Consider the following 26,852-nt stretch of genomic DNA (forward strand, 5'->3'; position numbering starts at 1 on the left):
CGCCTCTTTTGTTTGCGCTCGCTCTTGAGCCACTCGCGGCCTTGATACGGACACACCCGGATCTACATGGTATCAGCTGGGCCCCTGGCTTCGAGGACAGAGTCTCCCTTTATGCGGATGATATTCTGCTTTACCTCACTTCCCCCTGCAAGTCACTTATTGTGGCATGTGATGTACTTAGACTTTTTGGCCAGTATTCTGGCCTCGTCATTAACTGGGCCAAGTCTTCCCTCTATGTACTGAAAGGGGACACACCACGCCTCCCTAGAGGCTGCGGCATCCAGGTGGCCAGCCAGGGCTTTAAATACTTAGGGATCTATATCTCTGGTAATGCGAAGGCGCGCAATGAACACAATCTGCTTCCCCCTCTTCTCCGCCTCCGGCGAGACGTGGAGGGTTGGCGCAAACTTCCGCTTTCCTTACTCGGGCGCGCGGCATTATTTAAGATGATGTCTTTGCCCAGGTTCTTGTACGCCCTGCAGAACACCCAAGATCCGGTTCCCGCCCGATACTTCCGGGAGATCGAAGGCCTTCAACGTGCCTTGCTCTGGGATGGCCGACCCCGTATCGCTATCACGAAGCTTACGCTTCCGTGGTACGACGGAGGTATAGCGCTACCGGACGTGCGTAAATACTGCTGGGCCTCCCAATTGGCAGCCATCAATCACGGTTTCTATGGTCCGGACAATAACCCCGGATACGCTATGGATAAGTGGCTTTTGAGTGGCGGCAATTATTATAGGGCGCTTTATTCGAGGTCTCTGGACAGGCGGATGTCGGGCCCAACTAGAACGGCGGTCCATATTTGGAGGGCAATTACCAAGGCTCAGGGCTGGCAAGGCAGGCTGACTAGATTCACCCCATTGTACGATTCAGACATTTTGGGCAAGTTATGGCACACCAAAGGGTTTGATAAATGGGACCTTATAGGTATTTCCAGGGTGGATGATATGTTATCGAAAGGTGAGATCAAGACCTTCTCCCAATTGCAGGCTGAATACCAGCTGGGTACCTCAGAGGCTTTCCGGTATGCCCAGTTGCGACACGCATTGCTTTCTGCTAAACTAGATGAGGAGGCGATTCCAGAAAGCTCCCCGTTGGAAGACAGGGTGCTAGACGGCCATATGCCTGACAGTGCCATCTCACTGTCTTACAAGAAACTTATTAATGTTCGCACTGACCTCCTCCTGGGTGTGCGGGATCAGTGGGTGTGTGACGGATTGGAATTCGACGATGAGGATTGGCAGAGTGCAGTTTCTTCCCCTAAGGAGGTTGCCATCTCCTCCCGTCTCAGGCTGGTGCAGCTCAAAATCCTCCATAGGGTGTACGTGACTGGCCCCCGGCTTGTGCATATGGGCTACTCGGTCGATGGGCTTTGTCGCCGCGGCTGTGGTGCCCTTGCCACCTTTATGCACATTCTCTGGGAATGCCCCGCCATAGCCTCCTACTGGAGACGAGTGCACCAGATTATGGATGAAGTAACTGGGGTGGTAGTGAATGCGGAAGCTAGGAGGTGCCTCCTCAACATTTGGGGACCGACAGACCACAATGTGGCTCAGACGCAGTGGGTGACCCTTGGCAACATAGTGGCTAAACGCGATATTGCTCAGAAGTGGGGGGCTTCGGTAGCTCCCATGGTGGTGCAATGGAAAGCCAACATGGATTGGTGTATGTTCAGGGAAAAGACGGTCTATGTTGCCAAGGGTAAGCCCAAAAAATGGTTGAAGGTGTGGGGTGCCTGGAATACCTTTAGGGGAGACATTTGTGTACCCCCGGAACCTGTCTCATTGGAGGAACATTTGTCGCCATAGCCTGTGACACCAACTGTGACACGTTGGAAATTTTTCTCCTGCTCTCTCTTCCTCCCCCCTTATTCTGATCTATTCTCCTGTTTCCGTACTTGTGTTCCCACTGCTCCCCCCCCTACCCCGCAGCCTACGCTTCACTGGGTTTTTCTACCCCATTGCCACTCTTACTGCGCCCTTCTGGCGCCCTTTTCTTTTTCTCTCTTTATGTTCCTCTGTACAAAAAACAATAAAATCAACCTCATTGTACTGTGACATTGATTCTTACACTATTGCTCTCCTGTTTACAAATGCTGCCTTGCCTCCGGGATGTCAGGCTGAATAGCTGTGTGCACTTTTTCGAATAAAGGTTTTAAAAAAAAGAAAAACCTGCTGTCCAATAATCAAGATTATAAAAGAGGGTTAAGCACATTAGCACATTAGTAAAGATAGTAAAGCCCACAGGAACCATCACTAAGCAATTCTTTACAATGACCAGTTTGACTCAACAAACACAAGGACACCAGACCACCATGACTCTGGCTGATGTGAATTCCCAAACCATGTCTACTGGGCACCTACAGTTTGAAAGGACAACCAGGCTATACAAACTGTAACAATACGCTGAACAAAAATAAATATCATACATAAAAGAAGGGAAAGAATTCTCTGATAGGCAATCCTACTACCAAGTCAAGCTCTTTAACACTTGAAGAAATCACAGTCTTTAAGAAGTACCAAGCACTGGCAAGGTAAGATGTCCGGCCTTGGGTATAAGGGCTTTGGCTTTGCAAATGTTAATTTAGCTCAGTTTAAACATACGGTTTCAAGATGGACGGAATGTTTGGACGCAATATGCCAACCATCTTGAATGGGTAAAGAATGAAGGAACATTCCAAAATGGCCACATGTGTGCGAACGCAATGACAGCCATTTTGGAAAGATTTTTGTTATACTTTACATAAAAGCTTTCAAAAATAGCCACTCATGCACATGCACCCATAGTCACCAGAATTATTATGTCAAAGTCAATCTTGATACGTTTACTCAGCATTGCATCCTTCTATCGTCAATTAAATGTGTTGGATATGAATAAATATTGATTACTCTGCTCCAAGATACCCCACACGAAGAACATTTGCTTTACAAATTCACTAAACTTTAATACACTGACAGGATTAGTGCGGTGTAGCTTCTTCATTATCTTCTTATGATTTACGAAATTCCCCTAGAAAACCAATTCCTCTGTCTTTAATGCACTAATACAGGTAAATAGCATTGTGCATGCCTGTGGTCTGCATGATTTAGCACATTAAAGCCTGTCCTCTTTGCTTTGCTAATGGAACTTCATACACTATGAAAAACAGAGACGGGGGAAGCTATTCTACAATGTATAGCATACATTTATTGTTATAGAACTCAATGGCACTCATAGTATCGACCTCAGCAGGATGAAAGACCAAATGGACCTGCAGGAAACGGAACCTATAAACATAAGGTCGACAAAGATTGCTTAAGCCAGTGCACTGGTCCACTGATCCACCAGATCCAGTTTTTAATGTGCTTCACTGTACCACCCTAGTTGAATCAGTGTCATTAGCAGAAATATTTAAAAAGTTTGCAAGATCCTTATTTCACCCTCATAAACTGCTCCTACATTCTATCCCATCAAATGCTGACTAGGAGTGGTAGCAGGAAAAGGACAAAAAATATGGGCACAGAAAAGTAAACATACGTGCACACTAAAGAAACGTTAGCTCATGTAGAAGAAGAAATATCATTTATTACCATTAATTGCATTTGTTCTGAACTATGCAACATGGTTTGTTGATGCCATTAGAGGCAGCTGTATTATATTGTACAGGGATGTATTCTTTACTCTGCTTAATGACACACTGGAAGGAAGAGAAGCATCTCTTAGCAGAGGCACTTACATATAACATCTCTGTCTACTTTCTATAAAAGAATAGGCGTTACTGTGAATAGAGAGACAAGTCAAAAGCCATGTTTATGTGAAAAGTCCCTGTTTTGAAAGAACTTTAGCACCGGGCTCAGTGCTGATTAACTATAAAGTAGCGTGCAAACTCCAGGCACTCAACAACAATACACATTATAATAAACAACTTCGATAAATATTTTTGCTTTTATTGATCTTTTTGTATTTTTTGTATCTTTTTATGGATAGAAAATATATATATATATAAAAATAGATTCAATGTATACATGATTTGCTCCAAAGCATAAATACATATACATTACACAATATATTGCACTGGTTTGAACCACATATTAATACCAATTATAATGTCACCTGAAGGAAGTTGCTATTCATGTACAGATAGAATACACAAACTTGTATATGGTAGATAGTCATTTCATAAATCTTTATTCGAATTCCAAGAATTCATAAAAGCACATTCACAAATTTACAATATTATTATAAAATCATTATATAAAAGCTTTGTTAAACCATAATAAACATCAGACAGTTTTAGCAGAGTTCTATACAAAAAGGAAGTCAAGGATTATCCATCATTTTGCGGGCTCGGGTGGCGGTTCTCAAAAAAGTGCTAGTGCGGAAAACTATTTCTTCATTATCCAGAGAAAACAGCATCTGATAAGATTCCCCCAAAGAGAGAGGTATATATATTTTTTTAAAAGGGAATTAAAAACCATTTTGCATATTTTAAATAATATTTACAAAAGAAGAAAAAGTGCAACTCAGTTTGTGCGCTCACTCCATCACAAGGGCATGGTATATTTACTAAGTTTAACCGATGGCCTAAAGGGAAACATAACAGAAATCTTACAGTTCCCGCCCTCAATCGAAATAATAGGCTTCTTTCCCAGTTTGTCATTGGCAAGGTAAGATATTTTGATAAAGGATAGCCATACAATTCCTTGCCCAAGTAACTCAAAACAGAGGATTTCTTAGTTTCCTCACTGATCCTTTTCGAATTGTAAAGTGCATAGAGGGATTTTTTCAAGTCATTCTTGTGGAATGAATCGGCTCTACTTGGGTCTAAAAAGAGGCTACCTTTGTCAATACTAGATAGACTCTGATAGACCCCCGATAGCCATGGAAAATCCATTCCTCTCTCGCACTTAAGGCAATCTGTTATCATTTCTTCCGTTAAGGATGCAGATTTATTCCTCCAAACTGAGAGCCAAAATAACGCAAGTCGGGCGCTAATAAAATAACATATAAAATTTAGATTAAGTTCCCTTTGGCAGATACACTGGGAGGTGGAGATTGGAACACCCAGCAGCTTTCTACAAAAACGATTTTCTTCCTGCTGGATGCACTGATTCTTCTCCAAACCCCATACCTCAGCCCCATACGTGGCTACTGGAACGCATTGCAATTAAAAAATTCTTAAAATAGCTTGGATAGCACCTGTTTTCTTTGGACGGGGGAGACTTAGAATTGATTTGATGGCCTTTGAGAACTTGCTCGTGGAGTGGGCCAAATGCCCAGTCCCCGAGCCGTTCGCAGCAAAGACCATCCCCAGATATGGGAAAGTACAGGTGGAAATTAGTCTGTCATTCCCTACCAATATAGAATTGAGCTGGCGTTTCCCTGGTCCGCATGACATAATAAACGATTTTTAAAAATTCACACGTAGATCCAGACCGTCCATGTACTCAATAAAGGTTTTAACCAGACTACGCAAAGCATTTGGCGTGCGGCCTATAAGATAGTGAAACAGTGTATTACATTTATCACACTCTGTATTGGCAGAACACAATTTGACTTGAAATTAAAGCCATATATGCAAGGTCGACGGAAAGCTGGTCGGAGGCAGGAATAGAGAATGCCCGATGAGTGTGGTCCAGATATAACACTGGGGTCCCTTGTGGGTCCAAAAATTGGTCAAACATCTACGTTGGAATATTTAATGAAACAGGAAGCGAATGGGTATGTAGTTTTAGGATCCTTGAATTATATCACACAGCAATACTCTGCTGAGGGAGAAAGAAAATAGGAATATGTCATTGTGGACAGGCCCCTGCTAATGTTAGACGAGATATATATATATGTATACTCAACAGACCTCCGACCAATAGAAATAGTTAAGATATACAGTCAAGGACTGACAAAGGGATAAAAAAGAAGATATAAAACAGGACAAGTCCTTCGAGCTTACCTTCACATCCTAAATACCATTTTAAAATTAAAGATACTTCTTCGATTAGTTAAAGTGCTAAAAAGAGCTGCCAATTTAAGTTCATAACCGAATAAATAATGAAGGGTGGTCACTGTCAGTATCATTGAAGAGTCCAGCACAGTACCCACTGGTAAAGAAAATCCTGAAGAAGGCATTTGCCGAAACGCGTTGTTGGTATTCCTCAAATCACTACCAGTGTTTTGCATATATGGCTTTAATTTCAAGTCAAATTGTGTTCTGCCAATACAGAGTGTGATAAATGTAATGCACTGTTTGACTATCTACCATATACAAGTTTGTGTATTTTATCAGCACATGAATATCAACTTCCTTCAGGTGACATTATAATCGGTATTAATATGTGGTTCAAACCAGTGCAAAATATGGTGTTATGTATATGTATTTATGCTTTGAAGCAAATCATGTATAAATTGAATCTATTTTTATATATGTTTTTTTCTATCCATAAAAAAATACAAAAAGATCAATAAAATCAAAAATATTTTTCTAAGTTGTTTATTATAATGTGAGTTGTTGTTGAGTGTCTAGAGTTTGCACGCTACTTTATAGTTAATCAGCACTGAGCCCGGTACTAAAGTTCTTTCAAAGCAGTTGATTTCCCTGATAGGGTTGTATCCTTTTTTCAGGGGCCCGTGCGTTTCCCAAAGTATGTGAAAAGTGCCTGCCATTGTAATGTATGCAAGCATTAAATGCCACCATTTGAGAACCATTGACGCCTTTCCAAATCCCAGCACAGTATCTTGAATGCAAGTATTTCAAGGGATTTATTTTCTGCAGATTTTGAAACTTCACACTTTTACTCCTTCTACTTGGAGCTGAATTTAAGAAAAGATTTCCATACATACAGTGCTGCTGAACAGTTTCAGTGCACAGGAGTTCTACTAGGCATATTAAAAGAGGCACTGAATATTCAACCACACTGTTTTTGGACACTTGATTTTCAGGATGGGTCAGCCCAGAATAGGACTCCCTACCAAATGACCCAACGATATCACCAGACATCCTTAAATTAAACAAAAACAATAAACAAAAGCTCAAATTTTTAATATGGTCTTTATTAATTATATCCCCTCCTTCTGCCACACTTTTAATTCTCAAGATTTGCCTTCTTACAAGCATCCCTCAATTAGATCTTCTCATCAACATGAAGAGTTACTGATTATGGATCTTTGATGGGACTGTGGGGTGTCCGAGGGCACCTCTCAGGATCGAGAGATTGCTCATGTGGAAAATCCAACCATAAATACCATAAATGGTTTGAGATAAAACTATTGCCAGGCGCTACGCCCAACCCCCTGGATTCGGCCAAACCCCGCCCTTCCACAGCCTTCCACCGTACATCTATTGGATTAGGTGACAGGCCATGGGCCCACCCCCTGTGGTCAGCCAATCCAATGCCACTATGCTTTCAGCTCTGTATAGGGTTAGTTGCAGGTTCTGTGCCTAGTCCGCCACAGATAGGCAACCCCCGAAGTGCCGTCCACCGTATGCAGCATGAGGCTGGCAACAGGGTCTGGGCTGCAATAAGGGCACCCACCCCACTTTTTTGTTGTTGTTTTTTTATCCTTGGACTCTAGCAGGAGTAAGGGAATTGCACTGGCTCTTGCAAGAGTCCCGCAGAATAGCAACCACCTACAACAAAAATATTTATTTTGTTTAATTTTACCTCCTTATCCATTATTTCCGTGTTGGTTTTCAGGACACGTAGGCGGTGACCTGTAATGGTGGCCACATTTCTCCTAATATTGCGGCTAGCCAATCAGAACACGAGGAACGGTGGGTCTTGCAGGGGCAAGGCAGCTGATTGGGAAAAGCCCCCTTAGCCAATTAGATTGCTCTATTGAGGTTGCCTGCCTGCGGAACTACCGCATACCCAACCGTCCGGATATCTTCAAACTTTGTCCCTCAGTTTCTTAAAAACTACTGAACAGATGTACAACAAATCACAAAAGCAGACTTTCTGGGTAATGATCTAGATTTCTGTCAAATTTGGAGTAATTCTGTTAAGCCGTTTGGGCTGCAGCACTGTTTGAAAATCCCTATCGAAATTGCATGGGGAAATTGTGTTTTGGGACCCCTGCTTTTTCTCAGCCCCTGATTTATGGATTTCTCCAAACCTTTTCAAGAAGGAGCTGAGAGGGGTGAACTTTTTGGGGGGGAAGTTTTGTGTAGATTTGTCAAGCTGCACCACAGTTATTAGCGAACCAAAAAATCTATTTCCTACGGTAATCCAACTATAACTACGCAGATGTGTGTGTATGGTGTGTGTGTATTTATATTTTGGAATCATAGTTTATATATATATATATATATATATATATATATATATATGTATATATATATTCTCTCACATATATATATATATATATATATATATATATATTCTCTCACTCAAAAGTCTTCGAAGCACGCTCTCAGGACAAAAACGAGGTAAACACCGAAATCAGAGAAATGCTGTTTATTCCACAACGCGTTTCGCCAAAAAGACGGCTTGATCAAGCCGTTTTTTCGGCGAAACGCATTGTGGAATAAACAGCAGCGTGCTTCTAAGGCTTTTGAGTGAGAGAGTAAAGATTGTCGGATTTACTCCGTCGACGTGCATGCCACCTTTCACGGGTCCTGAAGATCCAGAAGGAGTTGCTAACGTGTATGGATTCATATATATATATACACACACACACACAATTGAATTACAAATATTTTTTTATAAATTATTATTTTCCTAAATATACATCCATAATAATTCATCATTTTTAATTCAGAGGGGGGAAGTTTTGTGTAGATTTTTCAAGCTGCACCACAGTTATTAGCGAACCAAAAAATCTATTTCCTACGGTAATCCAACTATAACTATGCAGATGTGTGTGAATGGTGTGTGTGTGTATTTATATTTTGGAATCATAGTTTTATATATATATATATATATATATATATATATATATATATATATATATATATATATATATATATATATATATATATATATATATATATATATATATATATATATATATATATATATATATATATATATTTATATAACCTACTGGTGGTCGCCAGTGGGTAGTTATAGTTAGGATCTACTTTCCATAGGAAATCCGCAACATTCTATTGGGAATAACTTTGGCGCCGGTGGACGAATCTTCGCGAATTTCTCCAAGAAAATGGCCCGCTCCTTCCCTGAAAGTTTGGGGGGGATTCGTCAAGTGGGGGGCTGAGATAAAAGGGGGGTCCCAAAACGTGTTTTCCCCATGTTAATTTCCATAGGGCGGTCGGTTTCACTTTTAGCCCGAACGGCTGAATGGATTACCACCAAACTTGGCAAAATTGTAGGGACTGGTAGCCCGATGTGCCTTTGCTATGTCTCAAGATATGTGCTCCAGTGGATTTTGAGTAATTTAGGTTCAAAAAAATATATATATCTATGGCAGCGCCCCGGTACGCGCACCGGGGAGCGCTCCGGGCGCGCCACGCGAGGTGCGCACGGAAAGCTGATTGGCTCTCGGGTGTCTGTAAACATTCGAAACAGTCCGGAGCAGCCGCCACCTTGTGTCTCGGTAGGATCGAGACACAAGAGTTGGCAAAAAAAAAAGGGGGGAAATGACCATAAGGGGGCAGGGTAGACCCCCCTGACCCCCTAGGTTTGATGTGGGGGCTATAATAGGGTCCCGCGGGGCAAAACATTTTTTTTTTTTTTTATTTGCGCGCCGGGAGCGCCCGGTATGCGCACCGGGGAGCGGACCGGGGAGCGTCCCATGGGGAAAAATGAATAATAGAGTTTTTAAAAAATGTAGCCTTTTTTTTAAATTGGAGGTAGTTCTAAAAAGAACAGTTTTTTTTCTTCTTTTTGTTGTTTTCTATTTTTTTATTGTTTTTTTGAACATTTTGTACTTTTTTTGGGTTTTCTGAACAGTTTTATATTTTTTTTGTATTTTTCATGGGGAGAAACGAAAAAATAGGGAATTGAAAATGGCTCAACTGGAGCAAAAAAAAAGAAAAGAAATAATTAGGGTTTATTGGAGCATTTATGGTTGTCCCCAGCAAGGACGATGAGCTTTACGCTTTGTTCTCAGTAGGAGATGGTCTTCCCACAATATTTACAGATAATTCGGAAATCTGCAAATCGTGGCTGAATGCAAGGCATCGTCTCACTTTCCTCTGGTGCCGACGGAGTGGGTTGCTTCCTTTTTGAGGTGGTGTTTGTGGATTGGGGAGGGTTACTGGCCAGTTCCCTCATCTCTGCAGCAGAATAATTTATTGGATGCTTGCGCTGCATGTGGCGTATCATCGTGTTGTTTCCAAATGAATATTTCTTGTTCGGGTTTCCCCTGGAAAGTTCCATGCCACAGATTTTGCAAGTCACCTTGGCTGCATTTACTTTTTTCTTCCCCACTGGGATCGAAAAAAACTCCCAGATAATGTGTGGTCTTGGCTGGTATGGGGTATTTTGTTCTTCAAGCCATGTTCTCCTCTCCTCTTCCTCCTCCTCCTCCTCTTCCTCCTCTTGTTGACCACCAATGATATCTTGAGGTGGTCCTCTTGGTGGTTGTGGTGGTGGTGGTGGTGCAGGTGCACCAGCTGCTGCTGCTACTGAAGCCATTATATAGATCAAAAAGGTACAGAGAGGTACAAACAGGTCTTCCTAAGTCAAAGGACAAAGTCAGAATAAGGAAAAAAGGTGGGGTCTTTCATCCTTTTGAAAAAAAAAAAATATTGAACCAATGAAAAGTGTTATTTTTAGGTCACATGACCAGGGGCTTCATCATTATGAAACCAAAACTGTTATGAAGCAATGAAAAGTGTTATTTTCAGGTCACATGACCCGACGCTCTTACGCTACGCGCCCCGGGGCTTGCCCCGGGGCGCGCCCAGGGGCGCGTCGCGCAAGCCCGTCGGACGCCCACGTTGCACGATCGTATTCGCGCGAGTGCTTCCGGGTGCGCTTACGCCGTGCGTATCACGCGGACGCGGCTACGCGATACGTCACGATCATGTTTTCGTTCGCGATATTGGCGCTTACGGGACGGTCCCCGGTGCGCGCCCCAGGGCGCTTCATAAAACTACTCTTTCCGGGGCGCTCACCGGGGCGCGCACCGGGAGCGCTCCAAGGCAAAAAAATATATATATATATATACAATAAAATATTGGCAAAATTTTAGGGACTGGTAGCCCGATGTGCCTTTGCTATGTCTCAAGATATATGCTCAAGTGGTTTTTAGGAAAATTTACTTTGAAAAAAATATATATTGTGCTACATTGGGCTATATATATGTTTGAGCCCAAATGTAGCCCAATGTAGCCCAATGTAGCCCAAAGATGGCCACCAGAGACAAAAAAAAAACAAATGTAGCCCAAATATCAGCCAGATGTAGCCCAACTACAGCCCAATGACAGAATGTACCAGAGTGTTCTAAAGAACAACTAGAGCGCTAACAGTCTTACTTATAAAGTGAGCCTTATAGTTAGGAATTAGCATTAAAAAAACCTTTGAAATTCACTGAAAAAACCATAGGTTTCACACCAGTTATAGTTAGGAATTTGCATTTAAAAAACCTAAGAAATTCACTGAAAAAACCATGGGTTTCACACCAGTTATAGTTAGGAATTAGCATTTAAAAAACCTAGTACATTCACTGAAAAAACCATAGGTTTCACACCAGTTATAGTTAGCTGGAAATTTTACTGACATAAAACCATTGAAATTCCACGTTATAGTTAGTTGGACTCACTATAACTTGCGCGCCTGCAATGCACTGCTGATGACGTCACATATTACATCACTCATGACATGGTCAGTGACATCACTCATGGTGTCTGAATGAGATGTTCCTGACACCGTTTTTGGGGCTAATGCCTGGGCTCTAGAAATAGTATTAGAGCGCTCCATTGCCTTGGCTAATATATTCTCAGAATAACCCCGTGCCAGAAAGCGCAATTTACTTGCTTCCATGGCTTTGGAACACTCCATTTCGTCACTGCAGATTCTTTTGATACGAAGCATCTCCCCAAAGGGGATGCTCCGTATCAAATGATGGGGGTGCTGACTGGCCGCATGCAGGACGGTGTTGCCTGCAGTCGGCTTTCTGTATAGCCTAGTCGCTAATGTTCCTGAATCAATGTAAACCTCTATGTCCAAAAAGCATACCTGCACTGTACTTATGGTGGATGTAAATTCAAGATTTAAATTGTTAGCATTGAGCTGTTCTACAAATTCACTTGCTTCCTGCATTGTACCTTGCCATATAAAGAAGAGGTCATCTATATACCTCAAATAAAGGGGGACATGGTTCTCCATGCTGGCCTGATGTTGTACCATGAGGACCTGTTCCTCCCACCAGCCCATGTGCAAGCACGCTAGGCTGGGAGAGAAACAGGCCCCCATGGCTACACCTATATATATATATATATGGTAATTGTAATTGTAATTGTAAAGGCTCTTCTATAGCGCATGGCTACTCGGAAGCATCCCAGCACTTAGGACTAACCAAAGGGAAATAGATTACAGAAAGTGCGGACGCCTAGCTTGTCTAGATCTTGGGGAACAGGACAGTTTTTAACTTCTTTCGAAATGCGAGCAAGTTAGGCTCTTGACGGAGAAGTGGGGGAAGAGCATTCCATAACTTAGCCGCATTTTGAGAAAAAAGGCGGCCCCCTGTGCGGGCCCTATTAATCCTGGGAATTACTAAAATGTTTTGCTGGTTTGAGCGAAGGTTCCTGGATGGTTTATATGGCCTGATCATGTCATTTAGGATGGGGGGGCCCTTCCCATAAAGTGTTTTGTGGACCAGACAAAGGGTCTTGAATTGAACCCGCTCCTTTATTGGAAGCCAATGCAGGGTGCTCAACGCGGGGGCAGCTGATGTACGGCGGCTGGTACCCGTAAGTAGCCTCGCTGCAGAGTTCTGGGCAACCTGGAGTTGCCGGGTGACCGAGCAGGGGCTCCTAGGTAAAGCGCATTTCCATAGTCCAGCCTAGATAGAATAAGGGACTGGACTATGGTTTTCTTGGCTGCTTCGGGTAGCTGAGGGAGGATTTTACGAATTGTCTTCAGCAAACCAAAGCAAGTAGCCACTGTCTTTCTTGCCTGGATTTTAAATGACGACTCCGTATCCAACCAGAAACCGAGACTTTTAATCTCGGTCTTTGGAATGGGCCCAGGCCCCATGCAGGAAGGCCACAGTGTGGAGTTATTGAATGTGGCTTTTTTCCCTAGTAACATCAGCTCAGTTTTCCCCCTGATCAACTTCAGATGGGACGAGTCCATCCACTTCGCAACCGCCTCCAGGCAGCTGCAAATATTGGTCGGAAGGGGCTCCACCTGATTTAAGGAGACAACTAGCTGAGTGTCATCGGCGTAGCTTACTAACTGGATTCCAAAGGGGGCCAAGGAGGAGCGACGGCGGTGACGTAGCTGTTCGATAAGTTAATTTGGCCGTCGACCCGAGGTACGAAGGATCCACATCGGCATCCAAAACTGCGGAAGTGCTGAAGGATTTTCACAATACCCTCTTACGAGAACCCGGACCCGCAACTACTGAAAGACTGGGCAATATACACTGCCGATTCGAGCAAAGGAATGTTGTTAATGCTAATTAAATATGCCTGGAGCGATAGGGATAAAGCCCTCTCCGAAATCTAAAGACTGGAGGACTTAATCAGCAAGGACAAAGACATTAAATCTGCTGAGGATTTGCGGAATCAAATGCAAAAAAGATGGAAGGACTATGAGAATGGAATAAAAAAAAGAAAACAAACTAAGTTTCAGAGGGATGAACAAGACTATTTAACTGGCAGAATACTCCCTTTTGCAAAAAAGTTTGATGCAACAAGAAAGAGACTTGCTCAGGGAGTTCAAATCTCCTCAGGGACGATCACATCAGAGTCCGATGCGTCCATCTCAGAGGATGAATCTGCCAGGAGTAGTAAAGGCAAGAAGAAGGCGAATGATATGATAGCGGAACTACAGTCCCTCCCCCCTTTTTAGACGAGTACCAGGTGATGAAGGAAACCAGGCATCGAGCCCAACCACAGATGCCACAAATACCACCACCAAAAAGAGGAGGAAAACAAGGCGGGGCAGAAGGGGGCGCGCAGGCGGCGCCACCAATGGTAACTCGCAGCAAAGGCAGAAGGGGAAGATGGTAGAGGACCAACGTACCATTGTGAACGTTTCTGAAAGAAAGCTTACAACATATGAAGAAACAATTCTGAAGAAAGGAATGAAGTTCTGCCCAACAGCCAAATTTGACCCGGTGCAAACCAGAATAGATATCTTCAAGTTTGTCCGGAAGCTCAAATTACAAAAAATATTTGCTTTGAAAAATCGATCTGGAACTCGAAATATTCCGGTAGAAACAGCAGAAACCGGACTTGCTCTCATGGACAGTGATTTAACACTCCTCACAACCGCGCACGAGCTTGTGGACCAGGATGATGTGCCCAGCTCCATGGAGGTGCTAAGGAGGGAGGAGATCATACAAACAAGGGATCCTAGCAATCTAAAACGCAAATCAAGAATTTTACCACATGTTACACATGATGCAATAGACGTCTTTAATGACGCTGTCCTCCAAGACCTGGAGAAAATGACATTAAAAAACACAGAACTGACAAAAAAGAACTCCAACATCTCACGGTTGGAATGGGAAGCGATCAAGTCTCAGAAAGATGATACCTCGATTGAGATCAAGCCCTCAGATAAGGGGGGGAAAATTGTAATCTTCAGTAAAAGCAAACATAACAAGCATTGGAAATGCAATAGGTCTCGCATTAGAAAAGTTGGAGCTATTGGTCTTGTAAATGACAAATATTGTATTTATTTGTTGGTTTTTAAAATAGCTAAATTGATAGCTTTGTCATTTACAATGCCAATAGTTATAACTTTCGCGAATGTGACACCTATAGCATTTGGAATGCAACATGTTTTGTATTTACGTGACTTTGATGGCAGCTCTGGTCGTTAGGCCACATCTCTAGAGAGCAGGAGAGTGCAGCAGGGGAGAGAAGCACAGCAATGCAATAGGTCTCAAATTAGGAAAGTTTGAGCTATTGGTATTATAAAGGACACATTTTTTATTTATGTGCTTGTTTTGAAAATAGCGAAATTAATAGCTTTGTTATTTACAATGCCAATAGTTTTATCTTTCGCAAATGTGACACCTATTGTAAACACAATATGTGTTGTAGCACTGAGTGTTGTGAAGGTGAGGGGTGTGAGGGTGAGGGGTGTGAGGGTGAGGGGGTGTGAGGGTGAGGGTGAGTGGGTGTGTGAGGAAGGTCGCAAAAGTAACTCTTGGAATAGTGTGACTTTTTTCAAATAATTTTAGGAAATGGCTGCTAGGAATGGTCTGACAAATGTGCGTTCGTTTTAAAGGACTTAGTGCTTGTTATTCAAATAGATAGTGAGGAGAGGGGAGAGTGAGGACAGGGGAGAGTGACATACCAAGAGTGCAGTTTAACGTTGCTAGGTTATTTATAGAAACATGATAAATATAATGTACATTTTCACCTCGATTTTTACAGATTTTCAGGTTGCCAGGCAGCTCTTACAAAATATCTACACAGACATTTGAGAAATATTCACTTTATGTTCACATTTTTATGTAGATTTTGAATGTTGCTACTCCTACAGTAAAAGTAAAGTTTACGTTAGGTGGAAAAACTACCGCTTTTAAAACCACTAGCTCCAATAGAAAACTTGGAATTTCAGCTTTGGTTTACTGTTTTATGTACCGCACGCGTTCTCAAAAAGCGCCGGCATGTTTACTGAGCGAAAAGGCGTCCAAATTCATTCAACTAACCCAATCTTTAACCAGAGGTCATAAAAGAGCAGGAATCCGTTGTGAAAATCAATCCACATCTGCAGGTTTAAAGAAATAAAACTGCAAGTAAAAACGCCCCAGGAGATGTTGAAATTTCAAAGCTCCCGTTAAAACCCTTGACTCCAGTGCATGTGCAGCGCAGCGATTAATGTGGGATTAACCACTCAGTCAGTTGACTGGGAGAGGCCGGGAATGCGAAACACGTAAACAAAAAAGCCATATAGGAGACGGTGTTCTGAAGGGGAAAAAAATGGAGGATTTAAAAGCACCTTAATTGATGGGTCCTCGGAGGCACATTAAACATTCATGCACGGTCCACTGGGAACACGAAGCACACACGCTTCTCAGGGGAAGGCATGGAACTGTTGCTACTTAACGTTCAAGAAAATAGTAGACACAGTAGAATGGAAACAATTCCTCACCATTAAAACATATAACAAACAAGACGGAGGGCATTGCTGTGGGGAGGGGGGAGGAGAAATGCGACACGGCCGCAGCAGGGGGCGGAGCGGGGAGAGCGGCGATGGGGGAGAGACACGGCCTTACGGCTGTGAATAGTGTGAAGCAGCAGGGGCCTTTGAAGTGAAGCTAAGCTTCACTTCAAAGGTGTGGGAGGAGTGCTGCTGTGGAACAGATGGCGATTTGATGATGTGCACGCGTATTTTAGGTCAATGCGCATGCGCATTGACCTAAAAGCGCACGGGCACAGCATCAAATCTCCAGTCTAGGTAAGCCTTATTTAAGCCCCTATAGTCTCGCTCAATGCGCATGCGAATTGAGAGGCGAGACCTAAAAAGGAGGCCCTGAGACAGTTACAGGACAGTAGCTGCTATAAGATCTTAGACAGAAGGGATTTTGCGAAATGCATAACGGATTATCATGCACTATTGGAGGGGTGGAGGGATGAGGGAATGCTCAATAAAAATGAATACGACTATTTGCTTTGCGAACATCCGATTATTCCCACATTCTACCACCTCCCCAAGGTGCATAAGGACATCAGAAATCCCCCGGGGAGGCCCATGGTTTCCTCTATAGGAAGCTTACTGGAGAATACATCAAGGTTCATCGACAGTTACCTGGCCCCCTTTGTCAGAGACTTGCCCTCCTATGTTAGGGATACCCAAGATTTTATAAGACAAATTGATGGCATCAAGTGGGAAAAAGACATGCTTCTCATTACCCTTGATGCTACCAGTCTATACACCTGTATAGAACATAAATACGGTATCTCTGCTATAAAATGGTTTTTGGGGAAGAAAAACATGAAATATCATCAACATAACTGTATGCTATTGAAAATGACAGAGTTATGCCTCCACAAAATTATTTTTCTATTTGCAGGCAGCATGTATCGCCAGATGAGAGGGACCGCCATGGGCACGTGCTTCGCCCCCAGCTACGCAAATTTATTCGTCGGCTGGTGGGAGAAGCACGTGGCCTGGGGGGGGACCAACGAAAGATGGCTAGATCATATTATGATCTGGTCGAGATATATCGATGATCTGTTTGTCATTTGGCGGGGCGTTAGATCATCGGCTGAGGAGTATGTCGCATCTCAATTTGAGATTCACCAGCAACATAAGTGAGACATCGGTATATTACCTCGACCTAGAGGTCTTTGTGACAGGAAGCTCCCTACAAACTAGACTCTATCGTAAGCCCACAGCGGGTAATACCGTATTATATGCGGCAAGCCATCATCCCAAGAGTATGATAAAAAATATCCCATTTGGGGAATTATTACGTCTGAAGAGAACCTGTTCTGATCCTAAAGATTTCTCACAGGCACGGGATGAAGCATTGTCGAGGTTTAAAGATAGAGGATACTCTAGCTCAACACTAACAAGTGCAGTGAGCAAGGCGGAGCTAGTAGACAGAAAAGACCTCATCAAGATGAAAGTGAGGGAGACGGAGCCAGAGGGTGTAGCAAGAATGATTACCAGCTTCAACATGAGATCTAGTGAGCTGGTGCAGATATTCAATAAAAGCTGGCACATCCTAGGGACGGATACAACTATAAAAAACATACTACCGTAAAAAATGTCTATAACTTACAGGTGTTGCCAGTCTCTCAGTGACCATCTAACTAGCAGCCACTTTTAGGAATCCCCCAAAACATTAAAATCTAAACCCATAAATGGTTTCTTTCCATGCATGCAATGCAAGGCATGCAAGTATAGTAAAAAGCGGACCAAATATGAGGGAAGACCTAATGACCCACGACCCATGAGAGAGATCACAAAATTCTTGAACTGTAATTCTGAATATGTAATTTATTGCCTAGAATGCCTGTGCTCCATGAGATACATCGGTAGTACAATCAACCCGGCTAAAAAACGTATCCTGGAGCACATGCGTGCCATCACAAATAAAGATAAGAACTATCCGGTGGCACGCCATTTTGAGACCCACCATAAAAGCAATAGGGACCTGTTGTCTTTTTACCTAATTGATCAACTGGGTAAGCAAGAACGGGGTGGAGACAAGATAAGAGCGTTAAGGGCATTAGAATCCAGGTATATAATTGACCTCCAAAGTATGCAGCCCAAAGGATTGAACAACGATGAGGAACTTTGGGTCCATTTGGAGTGATCTGGTCCATTCTCTAAGGTGGTACTTTCAAATGTAATTGTAGATCTGCAACAAGTAACTTCCTACCTAGTTAGGCATACTAGGAAGATATCCAGTAGGGAAGTTTGACTTGAGTTTAGAACATCTTGCTCCTTTTTTATATCTACCCTTTTCTCTCTCCCAATTAATTTCCTGGGAGTAATAATATTTGAATTGTATTATAGCCCCATAGAGGGCGAAACAACAGAACAAGGTAACCTAAAACAGTCGATTTAGCCCATAAAGGGCCAAATAAAATAGTGCATGTATGGGTGCAGTGGTGAATGTAATATCCCATAAGAGAAGAAGTATATCAACAAATATCCCTTGCACTCTGGCACTAGAATAAAATATGACATTGACAATGTTGGGTACAACCTTGTTGCTTTTCTTAAACTGCACGAGCACTTTACTATCACCATTTCCCCGGCGTATGGAATGTTTTTGATGTTTATATATGTAATACATATTGCACATTATAAGATGGCCGCCAAGAGATTCTTGGCAAGTTCAGTCCTCTCTCTATGTACAAGGAGGGGTGGAGATATAATGGTGAACTGCACGCAATCATGGTTGACACTGACGAAGCCTAAACGGTGAAACGCGTTTGTCAAGGGGGCAGGGGGGTCTGCCAATAAACATTTTATGGTGAACACAGAATTGGAGTGCCGTCTACTTTTTCACTCGAGGACCTGGAGTGTGTGGCAGTCATATATATATATATAACGTTTCGGCCTACACAGAGGCATATATATATTTATTCTAAGGTTAGAACACCTAAAACTAATGTATCTGTGAAGTAAAGAACTGTGATGTAAAACTGGAAAATGTAACTGGGATGTAAGTCTTAAACACATATGAGGGTGCTTGTGTAGAGAACATGGACTTGCGTTTTGGACTTAACTAGCCCTATTGGAGCAGGAACAAAGTTGATTTCCATATGGCTGGTGTCTTTCTAGAGTGGTATAGTAAAAGAAAAATGTTGGAGTGGAATATAGCCTGTTCGATATAGCCAGTGGCTGAGATGAATTCAAGCATTCCACCCATCACCTTGTGTTGCGGCTGTATGACTGCCTCACAGGCTTTGGAGGCACAGTGACTGAGGTGCGGGCCAATGGTATATTCCCTTTTGCAGAATCTAAAGATGGTGCCCTGAGCTCGTGAAGGTGAGGTGTGACTGTGTGGAACTCAGGCTGGTCCATGGTTTACATTCCCCATGTGAGTCCCAGTGGCATTTTCCCTATATAAATCCTATTTTCTTAGATGATGCAGAGACTCTTGAGGTGAGTCCTATGGGTACATTCCTTATATAGATTCCAGGCTCTGTTTCTGAATCCAGTGGTGTTTACATAAATCCCTTCTAGGCTCTTTAGCTTTTTCCTTTGGGTGGAGGGACTGTTGTGGTGAGTTTCTTATCTATCCCATATAAAGCCTTTCTAAGCCCTGTTCCTTGTGGTAGTCAAGGGCAGTTAGGTGAGTCCTATGAGATACTTTCCAACAAGGCCCCTTGTGGACCATATTCTGTGTAGTGAAGTGGGTGCTACATGTGCTAGAAGTGTATCCTCTTAAGAGACACCACACTATGATCCCTGAAGGGATGCTGGGGCTCGTGAATCGAGTCTTAAGGCGCATTCTGTTGTCAGAACCAGGGCTCACATCTTTAATAAAAAACACAACATAAGAACAAGTTAAGAGCACCTCCCTGTAGGAGTTATGGATTCTTCACAGATTCAACCCATCTCTGGGCGCCTCCTACCTCTTACTTTGAAAGCCCTCTGGATACGCCTCAGGGCCTCCTCAGCTCCCTTGGGGTTTGCCTGCATGGTGATCACAACGCTGACTGGCAGGCCAAAATCCCGAAGAGAGCCAGCCAGCTCCTGCCCAGTCTGCACCCAGATGTCCTGTGGTGCCGTGATGATAGCGACGTGGGCCCACTGAAAGAACCGGAGGACTGTGTAGAGAACCTCTGAGGCCAGTGGGAGAGGCCGGACAAAGGTAGAGAAACCGCGCACCTCGGTGTTGGTGTTCAGACAGGCCCAGGAGAAAACTGCCTTGTTCCAGTGCTTCCCAAAGAGTCCAGCTGCTGTGCAGTACCCGGGGTTGACCGGTCCTACAAACCCAGAGGCGTAGTTCACTGTGTTGACAAACCCAGCCAACGCCCTTGAGGTCAGGCAGTCTTCGTTGAACATAACATAGTCGTACCAGTAACCCTTGTTCAATAAAGGGTCTCTGTTGATCCGGCTCACCGCCAGCTTGGCAGCCAGCTCAGGCAGGGCTTTGGCAAACATTGGGTCACAGGACCAGGGCCCAACTATACCCACTTTGAAAGTGGTGGACTGGATGCACCAAGGCAAGCAGAAAAGAAGGAGGCAGATGCTGTAGGACCAGTTTCGATTGCTTTCGAGGGTGTGTCTCCTCCGTCTCCACCTCGGGTGGTTAGAGAGCATCAACAAGAAATTCTGGAACCTACAATCCAAAAGCGTCATGATCAACCGTCACTTATGCACGAAGATTTCTAGAGTCCAGCTAGGAAGTCGCTAAAGCCTTTCTGAGCAGACGCTGGAAGAGAGGCAGCCATTTGCAGAGACTCCGTTAAGGTTTTCCCACCTAAATACCTACAAAGAGAGGGAGAGACAAAATAAGTCAATGAGACAGCTCACAATCTGGTCAACAGAAACCACCTTCTTGAGGAAGGGGACTCAGGGAAAGGTTCCCTTTGTGGCACATTGCTGGTAGCTCTCTACAGGTATGGGGGTGCCATGGACAGGAAAAAGAAAGCTGTTCATACAAAGAACCAGAGATCAACCTGCAAACAAGAACAGGAAGAAGTCAAAGAGGGTGGGAGTGATGCAAAGCAGTAAAAAGCAGGGAGACTATGGTACAAGAGAGAGGAAAGGAAAGGCGAGAACAAGGAAGGAAAGGAAGAGAAGATAGGGAAAGCAAGCAAAGTAATACAGTAAAGAGAGAAGATAAAGAAGGAAGAAGACAGAACAAACTAAAGAAAAAGAATTGGTTGACATGTCAGCCTACCATAAACTACACCATCCACCACCCGTAATCTATAGAAATCAGACGTCACATTTTATACTGTAGAAGAACATATCCACAGCTCCCAGTACTCTGTATGTACCTTGCGTGAAATTACATCTTACAAATTCTGACTTCAGTCACAGTTTAGACACCTTTAGGGACTGTAAGATAGCATCTGTTCAACCAAGAGACATAGCTAGCAGTGCATATTACCCACCACCCGTCTCTGAGATGACAACACTTACTCTGTAAGTGGCATCTTCCTTAGTCACTAAAACCTTACAACCAGCCTAAGCTCTAAGATTAAATTACTTACACTGTAAGAGACATTGTTTACAGCCTCTATTACTTTACAGTCATTGATGGATGACATCTCTTCATCCAGGAGACATCACAGTATATGAACATCTAACCAGTGTGAGATGGTATCTTACATTTCAAGACATCGTACCCACAAAACTAGGTCAGGAGGACATGCGGTCTCTTACATCGCTTAGAAAGTGTGGAACAGCCTCCCACTCCGCATCAGAGCCTATTCTCTTCTTGATTTCTATAGGAAGCTGAAGTTTTCAATTAACCAATCTACCATAGGCAGGGCTAGGCGCACACCTGTTCAGCACCAGGAAACCCTTGCTGGTGATATTTATACGTTACAATTACACATAACAGCTCTTATGGCCTTGCAATCAGTGTTGAATGGCATCGCTTCCACCAAGAAACATCACTGGCAGTGTGTATGAACCAAATGTATGACGTTACAACGCATACTTTTACAACGCATACCTTTACAACGCATTTTTTACAACGCAACATCCATTACAACGCATTCCATTACAACGCTTGCCATTACAACGAATTTTTAAAAACTACCTTTACAACGCATTCTATTACAACGCATACTACCTTTACAACGCATACCATTTCAGCGCATACCATTACATTACCTGTATGGTAAGTATTGCATAGTGTAGGGGTAAAGATTACTATTCTAACTCCAGGGGGTGCAACAGTAGGGTAAGTGTTGGATAGTGTAGGGGTAAAAATGACTATGCTAACTCCAGAGGGTGCAACAGTAGGGTAAGTGTTGGATAGTATAGGGGTAAAAATTACTATTCTAACTCCAGGGGGTGCAACAGTAGGGTGAGTGTTGGATAGTGTAAGGGTACTATGGGTTGTGATGGTATGTGTTGTAATGGTATGCGTTGGAATGACTGCGCTGTAATGACATGCGTTGTAGTGGTATGCGTTGTAGTGTCATGCGTTGTAATGGTTGCGTTGTAATGGCATGCGTTGTAATGGATGTTGCTTTGTAAAAGTTTTGTTGTAATGGTAGTGCGTTGTAAAAGTTGCATTGTAAAGGTTGTTTCCCGTAAGAACCTTATGTGACAACTTCCTAATGATCGGCTGCCACATGGCGCGCTCCCTGTTTCCATAGTAAGATACTAGAGGTTTGAAAAATACAACTCCATCCCAAGCTCTTTCCTGCTTCTGCCCCTTCATTGGTCCTTTCTTCTCCATGTTACTATCTTTCATCTCTTATGTCCCACTTGAAGGCCTTGAGATGACCTTGAAGTGGCATAAATTGTTATACAAATATAAAACACAGCAGTTGTCTCACTACTAGAGCCAAATTATCCCTGATGATGTAGGTATCGATATCTCACTTCCCTAAGGGCACAGATGCACCATGGGTACATCTGGTGGCTTGGCAAACAGCCGATACAGAAGCAGGGGCCAGCCTGCGTCACCGCAAGGTGTGCTCAGAAGACAGCGGGATCCCTAAAGCGCCTACGCTTGGGAGAGATTTGTTCTTACAAAGCATCTCAAGAGGTTTATGAAAAGCCCTTCTAAACCACAGGATCCTCTCCAGGGATGCACGGGTCTTAGTTTTCCATTTCCCCCCTTAGGTTAGGTGGGCATGGCAGGCATTAATGAGATCCAGAACCATTTATTAGACATATTGTTGCTCTGGGTGTTATTTGGCGGGTGCATGAGATGCCAATGGGAGAAAATTTATTTTTGGGAGGTGATGAAATCTATATTATTTTGACGTATAAAGAAGTATATATGTATCTATATGTGTATATATATTACAACGACAATTAACACAATTATATGTGGTTTCATCTACCCAAGGCACCTTCCTCAGGAGCCGAATACAGATATAAAAGATTTTAAGTCATGCCAAACAAGGGAAACTTACTGAATTCTAGGTTTTTGGGTAATTGATGAGGAGAGGCTAAACCAGTTGAGGTTGTTTTCTGTACAGGAATGGAGGCAGAGGGCGGCTAGGCTACCTGAGCTTGACATTGGATAGAACCAAGCAGTAGAGCTGTTCCTTCACAGAACAGCAGTGAAAAGGATGAATGAGCCGCAGCGGCGGTCTGGGAAAAGAAGCTCCGTCGTGGTCACAGAAACACAGCTTCACAACAGCAGCAATGGTCCCTTCTATGGAACATTCTCCTCTTGGCCACCAGCCTTGCAATTGACTGGAAGTTGAATACATTTTGAAGGTACAATCTACTGGTGGGTTTTAAATTGGGGCTCATATATTTTTTATTCAGGGAGAAACCCTGAACCGACTGCATGATTCTGTAGGTGCAACGTAAAAGTTTGTGCATCAGCCCTCAATAAAAAATAATATCATAGCCCCTACTTAAAACCCCACAGCAGAGTTCTGATGCTGAGAAGATTAGGAAAGGACAGTCGAATGAGGAGAACAAGACGTTGCATCCGTACATTTGTTGTATACTAGTTGGCTGAGAGTTTGACTGAGAGTGTGGAGTGGTGTGGCTCACTGGTTAGAGGCAACGGCCCGGGACCAGGGTTCAATTCCCGACGCGGCAGGGTCGTGGACCAGGGTCAGTGGACTCAATAATTCTCGCCTCGGTGCCTACTCTAACCAGGGATCACACTCGGCAACTCTGGGCATTAGCTTGCCTCATCCCTACAACGGCCCCCCACATTCGCCGGGGATGCTGGTTTCACCTTGGAGATACCCAGTGGGGATCATCGCACAGGAATAGCCAGGACGGGTTCCCCAGCGGTCTACAGTGCCACAACGCCTCAGGGCAGCAGTGCGCTTTACAAGACACATACATACTTCTGCTTGAATTTGGAGATTGCAGGAATCTGATCTTTCATCTCTAGGACAAGATTTATCTCAGATTGTCATTTGTGATGGTAATTGGCTCATACTGTCAATTGAAAACGCTAGATCTGTGTAACAGCACTTGGGACCTACTGGCCCAACTCAAAGAGAACCCCCATCAAAAGCTGAAATGACAACCCACCTGTAGGACATGGAATCCAGCACCACCAGGAAGAGTCAAGATGCCGACGCGACTTTCTGCCGCTTCTGGGTAGTGGAAATAAAAAAAAGACTGGAGACATAGGTAGAAAAAATCTAACCCAAAATCTATTCACATGGTGAATATCCGGAGGAGATTGTCCGCGCGGGATCTGGTTGGATGACGCCCATCTCCGCAGCCCCAGATCTCCGCTAGTAAAGTTGCCCAAGTCCTTCAGGCCCTGCCAGGCGGGCTCGGGATGGGTGGGCTTCCAGGGTGGTACCCCTCCTAGGCCCCTGGTTCCTTGTGCGGGGCAGCCTCTGCCTTGGGGCGGGCGGACACTTCATCTAGGTGCATCTCTTGGCTGCTGAGAGTGCGCAGCAAAAGGGAGATTTTTTTTTCGAACGCTAATCCCCCCCACCTCTTTAACCCCCACCTTCTCGTATCTATTTGGATGTAAGCTGATTAATGCAAAGACTGCGGGTGGAGGGCGCCGGGGGGAGCCATGCCAGGGATAGGGAAGAGATGAGAGAGATTACGAGAAAAGCTCCCCATGACTTTTCACGGCGGGAGCAGGGAGGCGGGAGGTGTCAGTCAGGGCAGGATTCCTGTTAATGAGGCGATCTGCAGCGCTTTGAGATCGGGGCGGCGGGGGCCCAAGTCTCAGCGCGGCCTGGGATAGTCTGTGACCCTGGGCAAACTGGCGGCAGAGGCCAGTCATGAATGCCAGGCAGGAGTAGTGAGTACACTCCACTGATCTAAATGGGCAGACTACCTACATATCTTCAGCAGCTATTGTCGTTTTGGGAAGAGAGGAGGGGTCTTTAAAGGTGTGTGGATTAAGAGTGCCTCAGGAATGAACATACTTCCTGGAGGATGCTGGCAAAACATTGGTTGTGGGTCTCTGGCAGGTCCTGTGAGGACGGATTCGCATCATAGCTGATGAGGGGCGCCCGACGCCTACAATGAGAGGCATTTATTTAAGGTGATAGTTTTATTAAACATGAACTCAGAAACATTTCTGCCCTCCCTGACGACACCTCCGCTAGTGAACTAAGAGGGAAGCCCGTTGTTATGTGCACTTTTTGTGTGGCCTGGATTCTTATCATACACACAAGACGATTTTGTGCAGCACACTCTGTTCCTGAACGCACGCATTTGAAGGGTCTCTCAACATGGGGGAATAAAGAAAAGGAGGCCACACTGTGCAATTCAGCCACTAGTTCCCCATGTCTATCTCTCTTTTCCATGAAAGGTCCCTGCTTCCTCGTCTTTGCCGCATGAAGTTAGAACGTGGTGGCATGCAGAAGTCGCACATAGGTCAGCTCGTTTTGGGCTCAAGGTTTCAAGAAGACCTCGAGCTGAGCCAGAGCCAGGCCTCTCGCTTGAGCCTGGCTTCACTTTTTAATGGCTCACCCACCTCCATCTTGGAGGGAGAGGGCCCACGTGTGGCGAGAGCTACATATCTGTCTGGGGAGGAAGAGCCTGGTTGGCTGTGCTATCAAGGGGTGGGTAGGACATTAGACGCCCTACACACCCCTTGATAGGGTCGTCTTCGACACTTAGGGCCAGATGTACTAACATTGTTTGTGGGCGCAAATGGGTTTTAGACCCGTTTGCGACCGCAAAAGACTTGTGGCCCATGTACTAATCCTATTTTGCGACTCGCTAATTGGTGAGTCGTACATCTGGCTCTTATTGTATTATAATGGTATTTATATAGCGCTTACTACCCAACGCGGCGTAGAAGGCTCCAGTTATAATTTTCTTACACAGTAATGTTGGTCAGGGGCTTCCTTATTAATAGAGAGCAGTCTTTTTGTTGAACATATTCTTAAAGGTCTGTACGTCTCAGAGATCTGATTACCCAATCCCGTGATTGACAAAGTCCTTTAGGAAACTCTTTGATGTTCCTTCTTGATCATAAAGACAGTGGACCAGATAATCTCCTAAAGTGTGCTACTGCCGCTAAGTGCACTTTTATTGGGAAACATCCTTTACAACGAAACTTTTTCCACGCAGTACCTTTACAACGCAGGAATTACAACACAAGTCGTTACAACGACTTGCCCTGGAGGGCGCTGTCGGAAAGGGAATAGTTTAATTTACTATCCAAAACCTTCC

At 43.9% G+C, this 26,852-nt stretch overlaps 1 protein-coding gene across 1 annotated transcript in view; it reads right to left on the bottom strand.

The window, feature by feature from the left end:
* LOC147678438 (retinal guanylyl cyclase 2-like) overlaps nt 1-24,967 on the bottom strand; it is a 276,991-nt gene extending 252,024 nt beyond the window's left edge. Inside the window, exons 1-2 of the mRNA XM_086946580.1 lie at nt 24,732-24,967; nt 20,165-21,023 (exon numbers count right to left, since the gene is read on the bottom strand). Coding sequence (XP_086802706.1) covers nt 20,165-20,894 — 730 coding nt within the window. The 5' untranslated portion in view covers nt 20,895-21,023; nt 24,732-24,967. The remainder of the gene's footprint in view (nt 1-20,164; nt 21,024-24,731) is intronic.
* Between the last annotated feature and the right edge of the window lie 1,885 nt (nt 24,968-26,852).

Source organism: Lissotriton vulgaris, chromosome 12, assembly GCF_964263255.1.
Source record: "Lissotriton vulgaris chromosome 12, aLisVul1.2, whole genome shotgun sequence".
Classification (NCBI taxonomy): Eukaryota; Metazoa; Chordata; class Amphibia; order Caudata; family Salamandridae; genus Lissotriton; species Lissotriton vulgaris.